The sequence below is a fragment of the Podarcis gaigeae genome (assembly GCF_964106915.1).
Source record: "Podarcis gaigeae genome assembly, chromosome: 3".
Lineage (NCBI taxonomy): Eukaryota > Metazoa > Chordata > Lepidosauria > Squamata > Lacertidae > Podarcis > Podarcis gaigeae.
The window spans coordinates 32,484,918-32,504,941 of NC_139680.1; the positions used below are offsets into that span (position 1 = coordinate 32,484,918).

Consider the following 20,024-nt stretch of genomic DNA (forward strand, 5'->3'; position numbering starts at 1 on the left):
AAAACAAAAACAAAGTCACCAAACTGACATATTTTAAATTTATGCAAAGCATAAATGCAAACCTGATAAGATTTCCCAATAACTTTCTCAGTATCCATAAGAAGTGCCATATGAATTGCAGATCTATTGTCCAGAGAGTGCAATGTTAATGTATTCACATACTTAAGCCATTCATATGCAAGGAACTGTACACAGGAGATGTGAGTGCAAATATGACTTCCCTCATTGACTCACGGATGGCCTTAGGACCCAGCTACATTAGTAAAGAAACAGAGATCTGAATGTGCTATAAACATTCAACACCAGATGGCGCCAGAGAGCAGGAAATTTTAAAACGTGATTTTCCATAGAGATTTTCCCCCTTTTGTTAAAACGAACTAATTTCTGACTTATTTATGTAATTCTTTTTCTGTGTTTAGATCCACCCACAGTTTCTTGGACCAGTTACAGTGCGCCATCTGTAACATTTAAAAAGTAGCAACCTCTTTAGATTGCTATAAAGATGAACACTATAATACTGACGTTACCCTGAGCCTTAGAAATAGGACTGGTGCAAATATAATGGGGTTGATTCCTGGGACGCGTTATGGTCATCAAGCTCTCTAATAACTGTCATAAGCAAATTTCAAAACTAATTTTGAATCAAATTTGACATTTGGCCAACAATTCCTTGATTGTCAGGGTCTGTTTATTTGAATGTGGTAGCTAAATCCAGAGGGGAAGCTGTACTGGCCTGTTGCAACAAAAACAACTTCTGGTTAGGCAAGTAGTGCACTGCATCCAGCAGTGGCAGCAAGTGATGTATTCCTTGGTGGCTGGATCTGCTGTCTCTGTAGATCCTGCTGCCCAAAGTGTTTGCCTCACCTTGCCTCATGGGTGGGGCAGTCCTGATTGTACTGTAAGTTGCTGAAACAACAGTGAGGTCTGTAGCACCTTAAAGGCAAGCAAATATATTACAACATACATTTTCATTTACTAGAGTTTACCTCAACTCTATGATTCTGTGATTCATTGGATATGTCAGCTACAGCGGTCCAACACTGAGGGCCTTTTGGCAGTTCCCTCATGGTGAGAACGGAAGCTACAGGCAGCCAGGCAGAAGGCCTTTTCAGTAGTCACACCTGCCTTGTGGAATGCCCTCCTGACAGATGTCAAAGAGTTAAACACAGCAACTCACTCTCTCTCTCTCTCTCTCTCTATATATATATATTTCAGGAAGCTTTTGTATTATTGTTGTTGTTCAAAGCTTTACTAACATCAACTTCTTCAAAAACAGTTCCAAAATGTTCAAAATGATACATCCAAATAATTCCATAAGACATATGCCTGTCCAAGACATAGGCTCACCTACTTAGAAATAAAATGACTTATAATCACAGCTGACAAGCATAGCGCGCTCTCTCTCTCTCTCTTTATTAGATGATGATTTTATTTTGACAAAGTAAGGATCATAAATAAATAAGAACAAAAATGTGCACTCCACCATCCTTTTCATTTTAACAGTACAAATTCTACAAACACCTTCCATATTTCCACAAAATCATTTCTCCTGCATGTTCCCCATTGGGAAGCTTTTAATGTTTGTTGTTTTGTTTTTCCTGTATTTTTGTTGGAAGCCACCCAGAGTGGCTGGGACAACCCAGTCAGATGAGCGTGTTGCTGTTGTTGTTGTTGTTGCTGCTGCTGCTGTTAAACAATGTATACCCTAATCCACAAAAGCTTTGTCGGAATAAATTTGTTAGTTATTTAGATGCCACTGGATTCTTTGTTTTCTTAGCAACTTAAAACACAATCCTATATACCTCGCCCCCATTCAGAAGTAAGCCCTGTGAGGTACAGTGAAACTTAATGCCCAGATTAAGTGCATCCTACACTTACTTAATTGGGAGAAAGCCCAGTTGACCTCAGCAAGACTTACTTCTGTGTAGACATGTATTGTTTCATAAATGGCTCATTGCTGATTCATACATCAAAACCAGAATGTCACACGAAAGTGACTTTTACCTGTAGCATATTCTTTTTGGAATGAAGGGTGTGATGATTCCCTCAGGGCCTACCATGAAGACTTCTTTACATTAGGTGCATCTGTCACCTCTCAGCCTACTCTGCCCAGGCATGCTCCCTTCAAGTTTGAGGTTATGCATCTCCACTCTGGAGGCAGCAGCACAGTGCAGTAATGAACTTCTCATGTTCCTAAGACACACCCTAGTCTCTTAAAGGGAAGAGCCATAGCTCCATGGCAGAGCATCTCGTTTGTACACAGAAGCTCCAGGTACAATCCCTGGTATCTCTAGGCAGGAGTAGGAGAGAGACCCTCATCTGAAACCCTGTAGGGCTGCTGTCAATCACTGTAGATGGTGCTGATCAGGATTTGGAATCCTTAAAGATGGCTAAGTAATGGCTCAAATAACATTCATTCTATGCCTTCCTTGTTCCCTAATGAGCACAAAATGACAGCCAAAAGGGTGTTGCCAGTTTTCTTAAATAAAGGATTTGCATAAGCACAAGTTCTTTGATCACTCACAGCTCAATATGAGTGGATCGTAGTCACCAAAAGTCATTCTCCTTGAGAAAATGAGAGTATGAAAGCTCAGTCTGCAGTGGATGTTTCTGAACATACAAATCATCACTTGCCATTATAGCACTTGAGGAGGGAAGAAGCTGGCATGGCTCATCTGCCCAGCAGAAGCTGGCATGACAGCTCATCTGCCCAGCAGATCCTATCTTTAGGTCCTCATAGCTCCGGCAACTCTACTTCTCTTATTTTCTCGCTTCCATCCTACTATAATAATGCTGCTAGATTCAGAGACTGTACTCCATACACAGCTATAGCAGGGCAAGACACCAACTAGTAGAGAGTGGAATGGGTGTAGAAGCCTGCATCCAGCAGCCCCCAAACAGATGTGTAGAATCATGTGTCTTGTACCACAAGTCTGTGCAAGTGATTCTGTGTCTGAGCAATTTAAGGGACATGTGCAGAGCATTCGGTTACTTCCAGATTTCTACAGATTTCGGCACATGCTCTTCTACGCTGCAGTTTTTCCTCCAAATCAGCATGGTGCCCTCCAGATCTTATTGGACACCAGCTCCCAGCAGCCCCAGACAACAAGGCCAGCATGATGGAAGCTGGAACCCGGCAACACTGGGAGGGCACCAGATTGACTATCCCTGATCTAAGGAACTTTAAAGCGAGTGCCATATTCCATTTGTAATTAAAAGCACCTTCTAGATTTCCCCTCTCTAGCTTCACTACCAGATCTCTTCCTTCTGCCATTCCTTCCTGCCACCAGTCCTTCAGAGTAGAAAATAATTCTACCTACTGAGTTAAATAATCCCCCTATAATCCTCCTTTAGAAAACTGTCAGAATGCTTAAAAGAATATTTAGAAGGAAAGTGCATTTTAAAAGAAGAAGCACGTTAGGCTTTTATCTCGGGGGGGGGGGAATGTTGTCGCTTTTGTAGGATTTAAATGTAAAGTAATCCTGTGTTGGTAACAAAGCCTAATCAGCACTAGTAATTATGCATGTTGTGGCGATGTGACAGATCTCAGAGATGAAAATTAGGACTCCCTTTCACTGGAGAAACCTAAAATTTTACCTGCTTGTTCACTGCGGTTTAAACGTCCTATTTGCTTAAATGTGACTGATGCAAGACTCATTTGTCAGTATTGCACTAACAGTAGTTATTCTATGCCAGTGGGATGCTAACTTTCTAAATTGATTTGACAAGGCTCTTAATAGGCTCTCACACAAATTTAAACATCTCAAAGCGGCTCCCTATATCAATATTTAATTATCTGTGGTGGTTATCCTATACCAATAAACCTGGAAGGGAATAAGCCTCATTGACCTCAATGCTCCTTGCTTCTGAATAGATATGTATAAGATTACGTTGTAAGTCTGCCATCCTGCAGGTACAGATTTGGCTGCAGAGCTTACAGGCTTAAGAAGCCAGAGTGGTGCCCCATCTGGCATCTTGGGACATTACCATAGCTAGTGGACCACTGTTGTGCTGAGCATTTTGGAAGGCCCATCCTACTAAATGAAAGGCATCTCTCCATGGTTTAGATTTAAGGCACCCAACAGCCCATTATTCTCCTGTTTCAGTAGCAGGGACATGGATGGGGACCTGGACAAGAACTGCCTGTTGAGAGAGACGAAGGGCCTCCAGTTAGAACAGGGATGGCTAACCTGGGGCCCTGGAGATGTTGATGGACTACAGCTCCCATCATCACTCACCACTGACCATGCTGGCTGGAGCTGATGGGAATTGGAGAGTAACACCTTGAGGACCACAGGTTCTCCACCCCTGATTTAGAAGGCAGTGAGCCTGCTGAGATGCAGACTGCTTAACACAACGTGGATGCACCTACAAAGGCTTCTTATGAGAGCATTTCCCATGCCCTGCACCATTCATTCAGCATGTAAGGTGGACTCTAAGATACCTGTTGATCCCATAGATGTCTGCTGAATTTTGGTCACAGCCCATGTGGTGTAGTGGGAAGAGTTAATAAACTAGGACCTGGGAGAAGAAGAGTACAATGCCATGTTCTCAAGGAAACTCAATGGATGACTTTGTGCTAGTCATTGTCTCTTAGCCTAACCTACCACACAGGGTTATTGTGAGGATAAAATGCATAGGGGGAAGGGGCAGAGAACCATGTGTGCCACCTTGAGCTCTTTTGAGGAATGGTATAAACAAGTACAATTTTAATGAGTGGATGAGCCACACATGGAGCTCTTTTTCTCCACCCCTTCTATGCTACCTTGTCTAGCATTATTTTCAATGGCCTCCAGTCATTGAGAACTTCTGCATAGAATGAGTTCAAGCATACAAAATCATTTCTCCTGCATGTTCCCCATTGGGAAGCTTTTAATGTTTGTTGTTTTGTTTTTCCTGTATTTTTGTTGGAAGCCACCCAGAGTGGCTGGGACAACCCAGTCAGATGAGCGTGTTGCTGTTGTTGTTGTTGTTGCTGCTGCTGCTGTTAAACAATGTATACCCTAATCCACAAAAGCTTTGTCGGAATAAATTTGTTAGTTATTTAGATGCCACTGGATTCTTTGTTTTCTTAGCAACTTAAAACACAATCCTATATACCTCGCCCCCATTCAGAAGTAAGCCCTGTGAGGTACAGTGAAACTTAATGCCCAGATTAAGTGCATCCTACACTTACTTAATTGGGAGAAAGCCCAGTTGACCTCAGCAAGACTTACTTCTGTGTAGACATGTATTGTTTCATAAATGGCTCATTGCTGATTCATACATCAAAACCAGAATGTCACACGAAAGTGACTTTTACCTGTAGCATATTCTTTTTGGAATGAAGGGTGTGATGATTCCCTCAGGGCCTACCATGAAGACTTCTTTACATTAGGTGCATCTGTCACCTCTCAGCCTACTCTGCCCAGGCATGCTCCCTTCAAGTTTGAGGTTATGCATCTCCACTCTGGAGGCAGCAGCACAGTGCAGTAATGAACTTCTCATGTTCCTAAGACACACCCTAGTCTCTTAAAGGGAAGAGCCATAGCTCCATGGCAGAGCATCTCGTTTGTACACAGAAGCTCCAGGTACAATCCCTGGTATCTCTAGGCAGGAGTAGGAGAGAGACCCTCATCTGAAACCCTGTAGGGCTGCTGTCAATCACTGTAGATGGTGCTGATCAGGATTTGGAATCCTTAAAGATGGCTAAGTAATGGCTCAAATAACATTCATTCTATGCCTTCCTTGTTCCCTAATGAGCACAAAATGACAGCCAAAAGGGTGTTGCCAGTTTTCTTAAATAAAGGATTTGCATAAGCACAAGTTCTTTGATCACTCACAGCTCAATATGAGTGGATCGTAGTCACCAAAAGTCATTCTCCTTGAGAAAATGAGAGTATGAAAGCTCAGTCTGCAGTGGATGTTTCTGAACATACAAATCATCACTTGCCATTATAGCACTTGAGGAGGGAAGAAGCTGGCATGGCTCATCTGCCCAGCAGAAGCTGGCATGACAGCTCATCTGCCCAGCAGATCCTATCTTTAGGTCCTCATAGCTCCGGCAACTCTACTTCTCTTATTTTCTCGCTTCCATCCTACTATAATAATGCTGCTAGATTCAGAGACTGTACTCCATACACAGCTATAGCAGGGCAAGACACCAACTAGTAGAGAGTGGAATGGGTGTAGAAGCCTGCATCCAGCAGCCCCCAAACAGATGTGTAGAATCATGTGTCTTGTACCACAAGTCTGTGCAAGTGATTCTGTGTCTGAGCAATTTAAGGGACATGTGCAGAGCATTCGGTTACTTCCAGATTTCTACAGATTTCGGCACATGCTCTTCTACGCTGCAGTTTTTCCTCCAAATCAGCATGGTGCCCTCCAGATCTTATTGGACACCAGCTCCCAGCAGCCCCAGACAACAAGGCCAGCATGATGGAAGCTGGAACCCGGCAACACTGGGAGGGCACCAGATTGACTATCCCTGATCTAAGGAACTTTAAAGCGAGTGCCATATTCCATTTGTAATTAAAAGCACCTTCTAGATTTCCCCTCTCTAGCTTCACTACCAGATCTCTTCCTTCTGCCATTCCTTCCTGCCACCAGTCCTTCAGAGTAGAAAATAATTCTACCTACTGAGTTAAATAATCCCCCTATAATCCTCCTTTAGAAAACTGTCAGAATGCTTAAAAGAATATTTAGAAGGAAAGTGCATTTTAAAAGAAGAAGCACGTTAGGCTTTTATCTCGGGGGGGGGGGGGGATGTTGTCGCTTTTGTAGGATTTAAATGTAAAGTAATCCTGTGTTGGTAACAAAGCCTAATCAGCACTAGTAATTATGCATGTTGTGGCGATGTGACAGATCTCAGAGATGAAAATTAGGACTCCCTTTCACTGGAGAAACCTAAAATTTTACCTGCTTGTTCACTGCGGTTTAAACGTCCTATTTGCTTAAATGTGACTGATGCAAGACTCATTTGTCAGTATTGCACTAACAGTAGTTATTCTATGCCAGTGGGATGCTAACTTTCTAAATTGATTTGACAAGGCTCTTAATAGGCTCTCACACAAATTTAAACATCTCAAAGCGGCTCCCTATATCAATATTTAATTATCTGTGGTGGTTATCCTATACCAATAAACCTGGAAGGGAATAAGCCTCATTGACCTCAATGCTCCTTGCTTCTGAATAGATATGTATAAGATTACGTTGTAAGTCTGCCATCCTGCAGGTACAGATTTGGCTGCAGAGCTTACAGGCTTAAGAAGCCAGAGTGGTGCCCCATCTGGCATCTTGGGACATTACCATAGCTAGTGGACCACTGTTGTGCTGAGCATTTTGGAAGGCCCATCCTACTAAATGAAAGGCATCTCTCCATGGTTTAGATTTAAGGCACCCAACAGCCCATTATTCTCCTGTTTCAGTAGCAGGGACATGGATGGGGACCTGGACAAGAACTGCCTGTTGAGAGAGACGAAGGGCCTCCAGTTAGAACAGGGATGGCTAACCTGGGGCCCTGGAGATGTTGATGGACTACAGCTCCCATCATCACTCACCACTGACCATGCTGGCTGGAGCTGATGGGAATTGGAGAGTAACACCTTGAGGACCACAGGTTCTCCACCCCTGATTTAGAAGGCAGTGAGCCTGCTGAGATGCAGACTGCTTAACACAACGTGGATGCACCTACAAAGGCTTCTTATGAGAGCATTTCCCATGCCCTGCACCATTCATTCAGCATGTAAGGTGGACTCTAAGATACCTGTTGATCCCATAGATGTCTGCTGAATTTTGGTCACAGCCCATGTGGTGTAGTGGGAAGAGTTAATAAACTAGGACCTGGGAGAAGAAGAGTACAATGCCATGTTCTCAAGGAAACTCAATGGATGACTTTGTGCTAGTCATTGTCTCTTAGCCTAACCTACCACACAGGGTTATTGTGAGGATAAAATGCATAGGGGGAAGGGGCAGAGAACCATGTGTGCCACCTTGAGCTCTTTTGAGGAATGGTATAAACAAGTACAATTTTAATGAGTGGATGAGCCACACATGGAGCTCTTTTTCTCCACCCCTTCTATGCTACCTTGTCTAGCATTATTTTCAATGGCCTCCAGTCATTGAGAACTTCTGCATAGAATGAGTTCAAGCATACCACTTTTCTAACTGAACAGTTGTGCTGACTAATACTTTAAAGTCTTTTAGAAGCACACTGGAAGCCTCAGAAGATATTTCAAATCCTGGAAAAGAAGAATCAGTAATTGACCTTTCTTAATGTCTGTTCTGGGCATTTGATTAATCTGTGTGAAGCACAGAGTCTTAACAGAATTATGGTTGAGCTAAGCCACTTGACTTTCACTTTTTGTGGCTTCAATTCCTGCTGGGTTAACTCTATCCATTGATTAATTCTCAGGCTCCCTTACCTGTTGATAGATTGAAAAAAACTCACAACCAGTGGTTGCACAGCACACATTAACCTTACTGGGGTAATCTGCCTTCCTCCTAGCTGGCCACTCCTCAAAAACCCTGCTCTGGATCCATTGGTATATAACTACTGTCCAGTCGCAAACACCCCCTTTGTAGGTAAGGTAATGGAGACGGTGGTGGCGGGGCAGCTGCAAGCATTCATGGATGATACTTATTATTCGAACCCATTCCAGTCTGGGTTCAGACATGGTTATGACACTGAATTGGCCTTTGTTGTTATGCTGGATGACCTTTGTTACGAAAGGGACATGGGAAATGTAGCCTAGCTCCTCCTTTTCAGGCTCCTTGCAGCTGTTTATACCATCAGCCATGGCAGGGGCACCAACTACAGGGGGTGGAAGGGGCTTCAGTCCCCTCAGTATTGGTGGGCTGAGTCCCCTCCAATATTGAGGGGATTGCCATCCCCAGTTGCTGGGCAAGGGCTCGCACACCAGGCAGGTGAAGCTCGCCCTCCACATGCCTCAGCCCCCACTGCTGCCACTGAGTGAGCGCTCACGTGCTGAGTGGGGGCAGGATGTGTCACGTGACACTGCCCCCCATGTGTATCTCTACTGACCAAGGTTAGCAGCATGAATTTGGGAGAGATTTTTAGCAGTGGTTCCCATTCTACTTGCATGGTTGAATTCAGACAGTAGTAGCAGATGCACTTTGAATCCTGGCACTTTTGCTGCAGGGTTGTTGTTTAGTCATTTAGTCGTGTCCGACTCGTGACCCCATGGCCCAGAGCACGCCAGGCACTCCTGTCTTTCACTGCCTCCCGCAGCTTGGTCAAACTCATGCTGGTAGCTTTGAGAACACTGTCCAACCACCTCGTCCTCTGTCGTCCCCGTCTCCTTGTCCCCTCCATCTTTCCCAACATCAGGGTCTTTTCCAGGGAGTCTTCTCTTCTCATGAGGTGGTCAAAGTATTGGAGCCTCAGCTTCACAATCTGTCCTTCCAGTGAGCACTCAGGGCTGATTTCCTTCAGAATGGATAGGATTGATCTTCTTGCAGTCCATGGGACTCTCAAGAGTCTCCTCCAGCAGCATAATTCAAAAGCATCAATTCTTCGGCAATCAGCCTTCTTTGTAGTCCAGTTCTCACTTCCATACATCACTACTGGGAAAACCATAGCTTTGACTATACGGACCTTTGTCGGCAAAGTGATGTCTCTGCTTTTTTTGTTGCAGGGTAGTATTTTGTTATTAGAAGTTTTGGAGCACTGCATGATTGTTGTGCTGATGATGCTCAGCTCTTTCCCCAAAATACCTAAATCAGGTGCGGCTATGAAAGTATCATGCAAGACCAGTGTCTAGATGGATGAGGGTCATCAGACTGAGCTTGACTCATGAGGCTCCAGGTTGTATACAAAGTTAGAGCTACTCAGAGTATAATGGGCATCGTTAACTTCAGTCCATTAATTTCAATGGGTCTTCTCTGAATAAGACCCAGCTGAATGCAATCTTTTCAGCCTGATTCTGGTCTTTTTTGCATTCAATAACTTGCCTTCCAGTCCCAGCTGCATTTCTAAATTGAATTAACTAGATGAAAGCCATAATACAGAAAATGATTTGGCATATTATTCGACAATCTTCTTTTGCTCTGAAAGGATCAAATGTCCTTACGGTGCCTTATTATTTGATTTAATGTATTATGCAGGTATTCTTAGGCAACTCTAAAATAATAGATGAGCCTCCCTCCTCCTGCTTTGCACCGGGCATCTTCTACCCTGCCTTTGGCACTTTAATCTTTTCTGCCGCCTTTTGCTCTCCCCACCCCACACTCATTCACCATTTATCGTCAAAGAATTAACACACAAATGCCTTGCACAGAAATAAAATGATGTGCAGTCTGTTCATGTGTCAAATGAAAAAGAAAGATACAGCTGTAGCAAAGGGTTATACAGAATAAACCTGAATTGCCAGGAGGCTGCTTGGCCTAAAAAACCCCTGTAAACCAAGATAGGGAAGATCAAAGAGGTGGATGTCCAGTAATAGATGCCCACAGGCTCCAACTGAATCTTTAAACTCACCACCACCTCCTCCTCAACCAGCATTACAGGACGCCTGCCATTACCTGCGGCAATGGGAGTCTCATGAGTTCATCTCATAGTTCTTAGTAGCATCCACTGGTGTCATCTGCTGCAAGTAGGCTGTTCATATTACAAACAGCCTGTTTGTGAGGATGTTGCATGCCACTCTGGCAGGGATGGGAGACCAGTTGGACCACCAGTGGGACACAGGGGTGGTTGCTCCAGGTGCAAAATTGTTAGGGATACAACATTTCAGCACCTGGTGCTACCTCAGTACAGCTGTGCGCTGGCAACCAATGCTACGCTACTGCTACAAGTCCCATTAGATCCCTGACCATTTGCCATGCTGGCTGGGGCCAAGGAGAGTTGGAGTCCAACAACATCTGGGTTCATCCATACCCAATAGGAAGTGTGCATAGGTTTCCCTTTCCATGCCTGATGTGTTCCTGTGCGTGAGCAGGAAGGAAGCGAAGGAAAGAACTTTCCAAATCAATCAGACTTTATTCAGTAAAAGTCTATATTGATCTTGAATGTGTATAATTTGTTGTTCATTATTGCTAGAGGCAGCCTATATCTCTTTTCTACAGCACATTTGAAAACCAATGGAACAAATTATTCTTTACTGCTCTTTTCACATGGCAGAAATTAATTGACACAAAAAAGAATTAAATACAAAACCATGTTTCCTACAAGCATTTAACATATAAATGACCTTAAGCATTACTTCAGCAGATGCACACACATAACTTTATATATATATATATTATTTTGCCATAAAATGGACTTCTAAGTGATTAAGGGGCAACAGAGCATGCTTATAAAATGTTTAATATAATGTGGGAATTCAGAGCAAAATGACAACAGGATGCTAAGTGGTCCTTCCTAGATGACTCACGGAGGGGAACAAAACAGGCTGATGAGTATATATGGAATTGTAAAATCAAGATGGTGAAATATAGCAGCCCTCAGAAGGTCATGCAGAAGGGGATGTGGACCTCAGTCTGAAAAGGCTCACCAACCCTGTCCTAAAAGCATTGGATTGACCAAGGTGGGAACAATCCTAACCCTACTTACCTGGATATCTATCTATCTATCTATCTATCTATCTATCTATCTATCATCTATCTATCATTATCTATCATCTATCTATTTACAGCCACTCAGTAATAAATTCTGAGTAGACATCGCTGTGACTGCAGCTGTAGATGGCTTTGTGATGAGTCATTATCATAGAATCATAGAACTGTAGAGTTGGAAGGGACCACAAGGACCATATAGACCAGTTCACTGCAATGCAGGAATCTTTTGCCCAATGTGGGTCTCAAACCCACAGTCCTGAGATGAAGAGTCTCATGCTCTACTGACTGAGCTATCAGCAGTTCATCACCATTACTTCATTACTGCTTCATATCTACTTTGTTAACTCTGTCTTTATTGTGCCACAAGGCTCTTTGTTGGTTTTGCTGCAATGGGGCTTCCCCTCTGGAAAGGCAACACACAGGAAATATTTGTAAATGGTTGATGGCTGAGATATGTGCGTCTATCGTTGGCTCGATATATGTTTTTAAAAACATGTGTTTCTCTATTGGCGGATGACAAAATAGAATAGAATAGAATTTATTATTTATACCCCGTCCATCTGGCTGGGTTCCCCAGTCACTCTGGGCGGCTTCCAACAAAGTATTAAAATGTCTGTTAAACATTAAAAGCTTCCCTAAAGAGGGCTGCCTTCAAATGTCTTCTAAAAGTCTGGTAGTTGTTTTTCTCTTTGACATCTGGAGGAGGAGGAGGAGTTTGGATTTTATATCCTGCTTTATCACTCCCCTTCAGGAGTCTCAAAGTGGCTAACATTCTCCTTTCCTTTCCTCCCCCACAACCTCTGTGAGGTGAGTGGGGCTGAGAGACTTCAGAGAAGTGTGACTGGCCCAAGGTCACCCAGCAGCTGCATGTGGAGGAGTGAGGAAGCGAACCCAGTTCACCAGATTACGAGTCTACCGCTCTTAACCACTACACCACACTGGTGGGAGGGTGTTCCACAGGGCGGGTGCCACTACTGAGAAGGCCCTCTGCTTGGTTCCCTGTAACTTGGCTTCTCACAGTGAGGGAACCGCCAGAAGGCCCTCAGCGCTAGACCTCAGTGTCCAGGCAGAACGATGGAGGTGGAGACGCTCCTTCAGAAAGACCTGTGCAAAATAAGCCAATTGCAGTGGAATGGAAAATGGTGGATAAAAGTGCAAGTGGACTAAGATGCAGTCACATGATGGCACATTCACACATCCTTAGACCCTTTAGATGTTGCCCTTCAACTCCCCTTTGCCATAGCCAATATGGCCAACAGTCAGGGATGATGTTAGTTATAGCACAAAAACATCTGAAGGGTCATAGATTCTCCATCATTACTCCAAAGCAATTGCTTCCAAACTATGGGCAGGATTCAACTAATGACTCCCAAACCCTGTGCAAGGATTTCCACTTGTGCAACAGGGGATTTCCCCCTCTCCCCATGCATCCCCAAAATTTGGCTCTGGCAGGTTCAAGAGGAATTAAAAATTAAAATACAGAATTGAAAAAATAAAATAAAAAATAATGTGTCATCTGATCCCAATAGGCTGGTGTCTCATGCTTGCTACCCATTATTCTGGAATCAATCTGACCCGGCTGCTTGTGGAGTTTCAAGTGTGGCTGATGCTGCTGGGAAAAGGCAGGCTACGCGACCATGTCCAAATGCCTTAGAACCATCCAACCGCATTTATCAGTGCGGTTCTCCCTACAGAATCTCCTCACAGGTAAGTGCAGGCAACAGGGACTCAGCTGCAAATAAAACATTTTAAGTGTATTTTAAGTGCAATATACAATGTGACACTAGATGGCGATGGTGAGCCATGGAAAATTCAATGTATTTTTTAAAACGCTTTTTTAAAAAATAAAAGTGTTTTCAAAGTGGTTTTTATATGTGTCTAGATTCCACCTAGGTGTCTGGTACCTTTCTTGAACTATGGAATGAACCATAAAGTTAAAAACAGATATACGATAATAAAATGCATTACTGCATTACAGGACTGCTATAATATATGTGAAAGTTCTTTCAAAACTTTACAGCACTGGATAAAAGTTTGCTATTATATCATCACTGTGAAAGTAAACTTTGTGTCCCCTGAGAGGAAGCATTCAGGTAAATTTCCTTTAAAACAAGACAATAAACAAAACTCAATGAAATTCTAGAGATAAAATCTTTAGTTTGAAACAACAGTTGAGGCACTTACAAATTTACTAATGCACCAATAAGCATGGAAATTGAAAAAGCATTAAGTGGCAGCTAGTCATTCACATTAGCCTGTGCAGCCGGAAGATCAGACCATTTATCGCAGTAGTAAATTTTGTCCATTGTAAAAACTTTATATCCAACTCATTCTGAAATGTTAAACGTGGGAAAATATATGCAAAAATAGTATATGTCTCTTCCCTCCACTTTTAGGAGACGGACATAATGAAAGAAATTAAGGAGAACGGGCCAGTGCAAGGTAAAGAAAACAAATGCTCTTGATTGCAAATCCAAAACCAAATTATTGCATCCTGCCCACACATAAAAGCAAGCACTGTGCAAGGTCCTCTGTGCCAACACCACACGTCACACCAAGCATCAGACAGATGTCTGTATCACTGATAGGGCTGCTTACCTCTGTTTAGAGGGAGGGCTCTGATAACATCCCCACCAGTACTATAATGGCAATGTCTTCCTTGCACATGTTGTCTTCCTTCCCCTGGTCCTTAGGAACATAGGAAGGTGTCTCAGACAGTCAGGTCATTGGTCCGTCGAACTCATTGTCTACACTGATTGGCAGGTGTCAACCAGGATTTCAGAAAAGGCATCTTTCTTGACCCTATCTGGAGAGGCTAGGAATGGAGAAATGAAAGAAGCTGCAGGAAACACCAGGAATGGGAAGACAGAACTGTTTTGCTTCCACTTACACCAATGTTTTACACTTACCTTATTTGCTTATGTTTCATACTTCAGACGTAAGCAGGGTTCCTTGTTAACCTGTCAGCGACGAGCCATAGGTAAAATTGAAAGAATAAGGAAAATGAATATTGACTTTGCTTGCTGTTTCCTTTTTTAAATCCAGCTGTCATGCACGTGTATCGTGATTTCTTCCTTTACAAGAGCGGGATATATAAGCACATTTGGAGGACAGGTGGGCAGCTGCAACATGAAAATCACAGGAGAACCCATTCTGTCAAGGTTGTTGGGTAAGTCTGAAAGCATGGATCCCTGCTGAGGCCGGAAGAGTGTCCTGTTGCATGGGACCATGGACACTAAATGGCAGACTTATAGTTGAGGTCATTTTGGCTTCTGAAGCACAGGGGTGGGGAATATAATATACACACACCTTGTTTTGCTTCCCCTTCCACTTCAGAGCTATAGCCCATAAAGTGGACACAGTGGCTGGGCACAGACCTAGGCCACATCCACACCAAATATTTAAAGCACTCTTATACTACTTATTTTAAAAATATTTTAAAAATTAGTTTTTACTCTTACGCTACTTTAATAGCTATGACTTTCCCCCCCAAATCATGGGAATTGTAGTTTTTAAGGGTGCTAGGTATTGTAGCTCTGTGAGGGGTTTCTAACCACTCTCAGCATCCTTAACATGCTACGGTTCCTAGCAATCTTTGGGGGAAGTCACAACTGTTAAAGTGGTATAAGAGAGCTTTAAATGTATGGTGCGGTTATGATTCTTCAACATCTCCTCCTTTCCACTGTTTTGCAAAATAACTTCTATTGCCCTGGTTGATGCTTACTCTTAGGACTTGAGAGTCTTCCAATGAATAAATTAAATGTATAAAACTCTACTTTAAAAGTAATTGCTTCTCGCCATTATTGATATGCGGTAGAAGTGGAGGTTTACAGATCACTGAGTGGATCGTTAATGCTACAAGCCTGCAGTTAAAATACATTTCCAGTTCCCTTAAGTTTCTTCACAGTTGCACTTTAATAAGTGATGTTTCATGATCTTATGTATGAGTGGGTATCAGCTTCCCAAGAAATTGTCTTCTCTGTTTTTTTTAGCTGCCAGAAGGCCAAGAGAGGCTTTGTGCTGCTACAGCAGCTAAAACAGCATCTTCTGTGAGGGCAAGCACTTCACAGCCGTGCCTTGCCTCCCTGGTTGTTGTTGTTGTTTAGTAGTTTAGTTGTGTCCGAGTCTTCATGACCCCGTGGACCAGAGCACGCCTGTGGTGATCACACAGGGCCCCCGGACGTTTGACGGTCTATTGACCCTGTGCCATCACTGTGATTGCTTCGCTGCCACCATCCTGCTGCTCACGGGGACACATGGAGTCCAGACAGTTGTTAACATGAACAAATAATCAAGTTTATTTTTAAATGCAGAAACAAGCATATAGTTTCAGTTTATTTTTCTCTTGTCAGTTTCTTAATCTTATTTCCTAATAACTCCACACTGATTATTCCAACTATCTATCTGATTCAACCTAACAATTCCTCTCACTCTCTCACAATACAACTCAACCAACCCACTGCCTATTCCTCCCTCTTACTTTTCCAACTCCCAAACCTCAATTCTCAACTCCCAAACCTCAACTGACTCTCAAACAGCTCCCACTCTAACTTTTACTCCCCCCTTGCATTCTCACTGGCCAATCACATCACACCCATTTTAACCCTTTCCTTATGACCCATCCTAGGAGGCAAACGCCACATTGCCAGGCACTCCTGTCTTCCACTGCCTCCCGCAGTTTGGTCAAACTCATGCTGGTAGCTTCGAGAACACCATCCAGCCATCTCGTCCTCTGTCGTCCCCTTCTCCTTGTGCCTCCCTGGTAGCTTTTATGAATTCCCACAACTTTCTTGTCACTATTTCTCTGGTGCCAACTTGTTCCAGCACTAGGGGGAGTTATCCTGACACATCTTGGGATAAGATTGGAGGCCAGGCCACTCCAGTCAACCTCCATCCCTTCTGAAGCCCAAGGTGGCTTGTGATGGAGTTGCATAGATGCTGCTTGGATGTGGCTGGGGGGTTGCTAGTGTTTTACATAACTGAGCAAGCATCTAAGTCTGGTCCTTAGTGAAACTAGATTTTCTAAAGGGGTCATCACAAACTGGCTGCTATGGACACTGTAGTCAGGAAAATCAGGAAACCGAGCTTTGCTGAAAGTATGGAGTCTATTGAACTGGAACCCTTCATGCAACCAATTTCAAGAGGGATTCATCTGGTCAATGACAGCAGAAGGTACCATGGTATCTGCATAGCTGGTTATTTAATCCTTTGTTCCCCTAGCAGTCGCTCCTTTATAGTTAGAGGCTGGTGATAATCCATTCTGTAGTCTAATCAGTATCTGTAAAGGTCTGTAGTCCCAATTCTGCTAATTTTATCATGAGCCAAGGAATGGGTAGCTGAAATAGATATGTAGAGGGCAGAAACTCAGGGGAAAGGTCTTCACATTTACTTACTCTCGTTCTGTTTAACTTTGGTTCAGTGAGCTGGCAACTTCCACACAGAAGAAAGCCCATTAAAGAAATTAAAAAGCTATTTAACTGACAAGAAGTCTAAGCTCTAACATTGCCTGCAATTTCCATGTTGACACTGAAAATACACGTCTCATCAGCATAGCCATGAGCAATATACTTTCAGATTCACTCTTCTGTTATGATTTATATTGATTGCTTGCCATTTAAAAACAAAACATATCAAAGGGTGTATACAGATACACACAGCAGTAAGGTGCCTTCTCTGCCATGTGGAGACACATTTTTTTGGCCAGAGTTCACTCATTGTAGTCTTCATATTGTTGGCTTTGGTGTTTTTAAAGTGTCTTTTGCTATAATTTTGCAATGCATTCTGAAGTACTTGTGGAAACTGAGAGTGCCTTCTCTTGGGTTGGTAGTCTTCTGGCCAACTTTTCTTTAAAAGGAGCGTCAGTGGGTGCTGAAAGGGGAGGGAGCAAAGAAACTCATGTGTGCTAGACACACCTTCTGTGTGTACAGATGACAGTGTTTCAACAGCTTCTCATGCTGCCTGCATAGTGCGCAGGTGTAGACAGTTGCAAAATGATTTCTGCAAAAGTGCTTTTAGAAAACACCAAACTGCAGTGCTTCAAAGCTTGTACGCAAAGGTGTACGCAGTCAAAAGCTCCTCCTTCCTTTGATGTTTATTTCATCACCCCCACCCTGATGTACGGGGGAGGTGGAGAAAAAATATATAGCATGTCTGATGAATGCCATCTCTTTGGATAGGTGGGGTGCACTGCCAGGTGCAGATGGACAAAAGCAGAAATTCTGGGTAAGTGTACTTGGGCAGTAAGATAGAGCAAAGACAGAGGACCCCAACCAGAAAAAGTTGCTTGTGCTTAAGTCCCACTGAAAATGAGTGGGTCAAATTGAAAATTAACTAACCATCCCTTTCAGTGGAACTTACTCGAGCATGACTACCTTTCTCTAGATTGGGGTCATAGCCTTCTTTGCTCATGTAAATTATCTAAATTTGTCTTTCCCTCCTCCTCCCATTTTACTGTTTCACATTCATTGGTTCCATCAAGTCCATGTGACCTTCCATGGCTACCAAAACTGGAGGCTTACATTGTGGTTGGGTTGCCAATAATGCCAGTTGTCCCTAGCAAAATGTCATTGTTTTCCTTCTGCTTTCTCACCTTATATTAGTATAGCAATGTTTGGTGGCAGAATGAGTGAAAGTTCTGCTGATATTTCCAGTGACTATCGATGACTGCTAGTCATGAGGCCTAAGTTCTTCCTCTACAGCTGGAGGCACAAATGCTTCTGAATACCAATTGCTGTAAACCACAAGAAGGGACAGGATTCTTGTGCTCTAATCTCACAGGCATCTGGTGGACCACTGTGAGAACAGGATGCTGGACTAGATGGGCCACTGGCCTGATTCCGGTTTGAGATATGGCAAACTAAGAGATCAGCTGCTTTAACCCTTCTCATACTACAAATATGCATGCCAACCATACATATTGTCATGACCTTTAAGGTCTAAAAGATCAGTGTTTTATAATTATATCATTTCCCTTAGCCAGCATAAACAGGATGCCTCATAATACCTTTCTCAGAATGCAGCAGGATAGATGCAGGATAGATATGGCTAACATTGTAAGTGAACTGCTTCCCAAACCTTAGACTACCACATGTCAAAGAGAGTTCAGCGTGTGGGGGGGGTGTTGGAGGCTAGCCAGGAAAGACTACAAGTTGGATTGGATGGAGAGAAGCTGCTTAAGCCCTCCCTCCAGCCATTCCCTAGCTCAAATAACCCTTGACAGCTCCATTGGACAGTGGACAAGACACCGCCCAGAGCAGGGAGTATTAGGTTACAAGAAGGAGATACAGAACAACTTCAGCTCATGTCTTCTATAGCATTTAGTCTAATCTTGTAATGTCTGGGTGCTGTCAGTGTATCACTAATGGGCTAGATATACTACAAGTTTCACTCTATATAAAGTAGTTCTTTATAAGATATGGGGGCAAGCGGCAGACCTTTTGGAAGAGGACAGTACTTTTATTGCCACTGGCGATATGACTCCTTTTCTCCTTTCACTACATCCCTGCTTCACTGCGATCTGGGCATTCACAGTAATAAAAAGTTATTTCTTTCCCCTCCTGTAGATTGCTGCAAATTCTTGGGGGAGCTCCTGGGGAGAAAATGGCTATTTCAGGATTTTACGTGGAGAAAACGAATGTGATATTGAAAAGCTCATTATAGCTACTAAATGTCACCTTTAGTTGATTTTCATTTATATCATTATTACACTCCAAAAGCTTTTTATATACCCAGAATGTACCATCTATAATGTCTTTGTGCATCCTTATGTTTTCTTTGAGTGGCTGTTTTACCACGTACTGCATTTCTGTGTGAATTAAAACATGGCTGTACATCCAGCATGATCAAATTCTGTTACTTGCTTTGCTTCCAGCTCCAGGGATATTGGCGGTCTGGCTATCTTTTTCTTCATTAATGGCATAAATGAAAGGTAGCATATGTGTATAACAGTCAGTTCTCATTTCCTTCTCCTTCTGTAGCAGCTGTGTCATTACTCAGTGGCTGCCAATAATGACTGTGATGCCACAGGCTGCGCGTGGCATATATATGCCAATATACCTGCTGCTTGTGTACATGGTATCCAATTAAGGCTGTAATCCTATGCACTTCTACCTGAGAATAAGGTAAAGGACCCCTGGATGGTTAAGTACAGTCAAAGGTGACTAGGGGTGCAATGCTCATCTCGCTTTTCAGGCTGAGGGAGACGGCGTTTGTCCGCAGACAGCTTTCCAGGTCATGCGGCCAGCATGACTAAGTTGCTTCTGGTGCAATGGGACACCATGATGAGTGCCAGAGCGCATGGAAATGCCGTTTAGCTTCCTGCCACAATGGTACCTATTTATCTACCTGCAATGGTGTGCTTCTGAACTTCTAGGTTGACAGAAGCTGGGACAGAGCAACAGGAGCTCACCACCGTCGTATGGATTCAAACTGCCAACCTTCCAATAGGTAGGCCCAAGAGGCTCAGTGGT

The 20,024-nt window shown here is 43.2% G+C and overlaps 1 protein-coding gene across 2 annotated transcripts in view; it reads left to right on the forward strand.

Moving 5' to 3' along the window:
* Window positions 1-19,426, forward strand: part of TINAG (tubulointerstitial nephritis antigen) — a 32,066-nt gene extending 12,640 nt beyond the window's left edge. Inside the window, exons 7-11 of one of the 2 annotated variants that reach the window (XM_083730565.1) lie at window positions 13,086-13,263; window positions 13,953-13,998; window positions 14,602-14,725; window positions 17,733-17,778; window positions 19,119-19,426. In XM_083730565.1, the coding sequence (XP_083586691.1) occupies window positions 13,086-13,263; window positions 13,953-13,998; window positions 14,602-14,725; window positions 17,733-17,778; window positions 19,119-19,235 (511 nt within the window). In that variant the 3' untranslated portion in view covers window positions 19,236-19,426. The remainder of the gene's footprint in view (window positions 1-13,085; window positions 13,264-13,952; window positions 13,999-14,601; window positions 14,726-17,732; window positions 17,779-19,118) is intronic. The other variant, XM_083730566.1, reaches the window with a different exon arrangement.
* The last annotated feature ends 598 nt before the right edge of the window (window positions 19,427-20,024 follow it).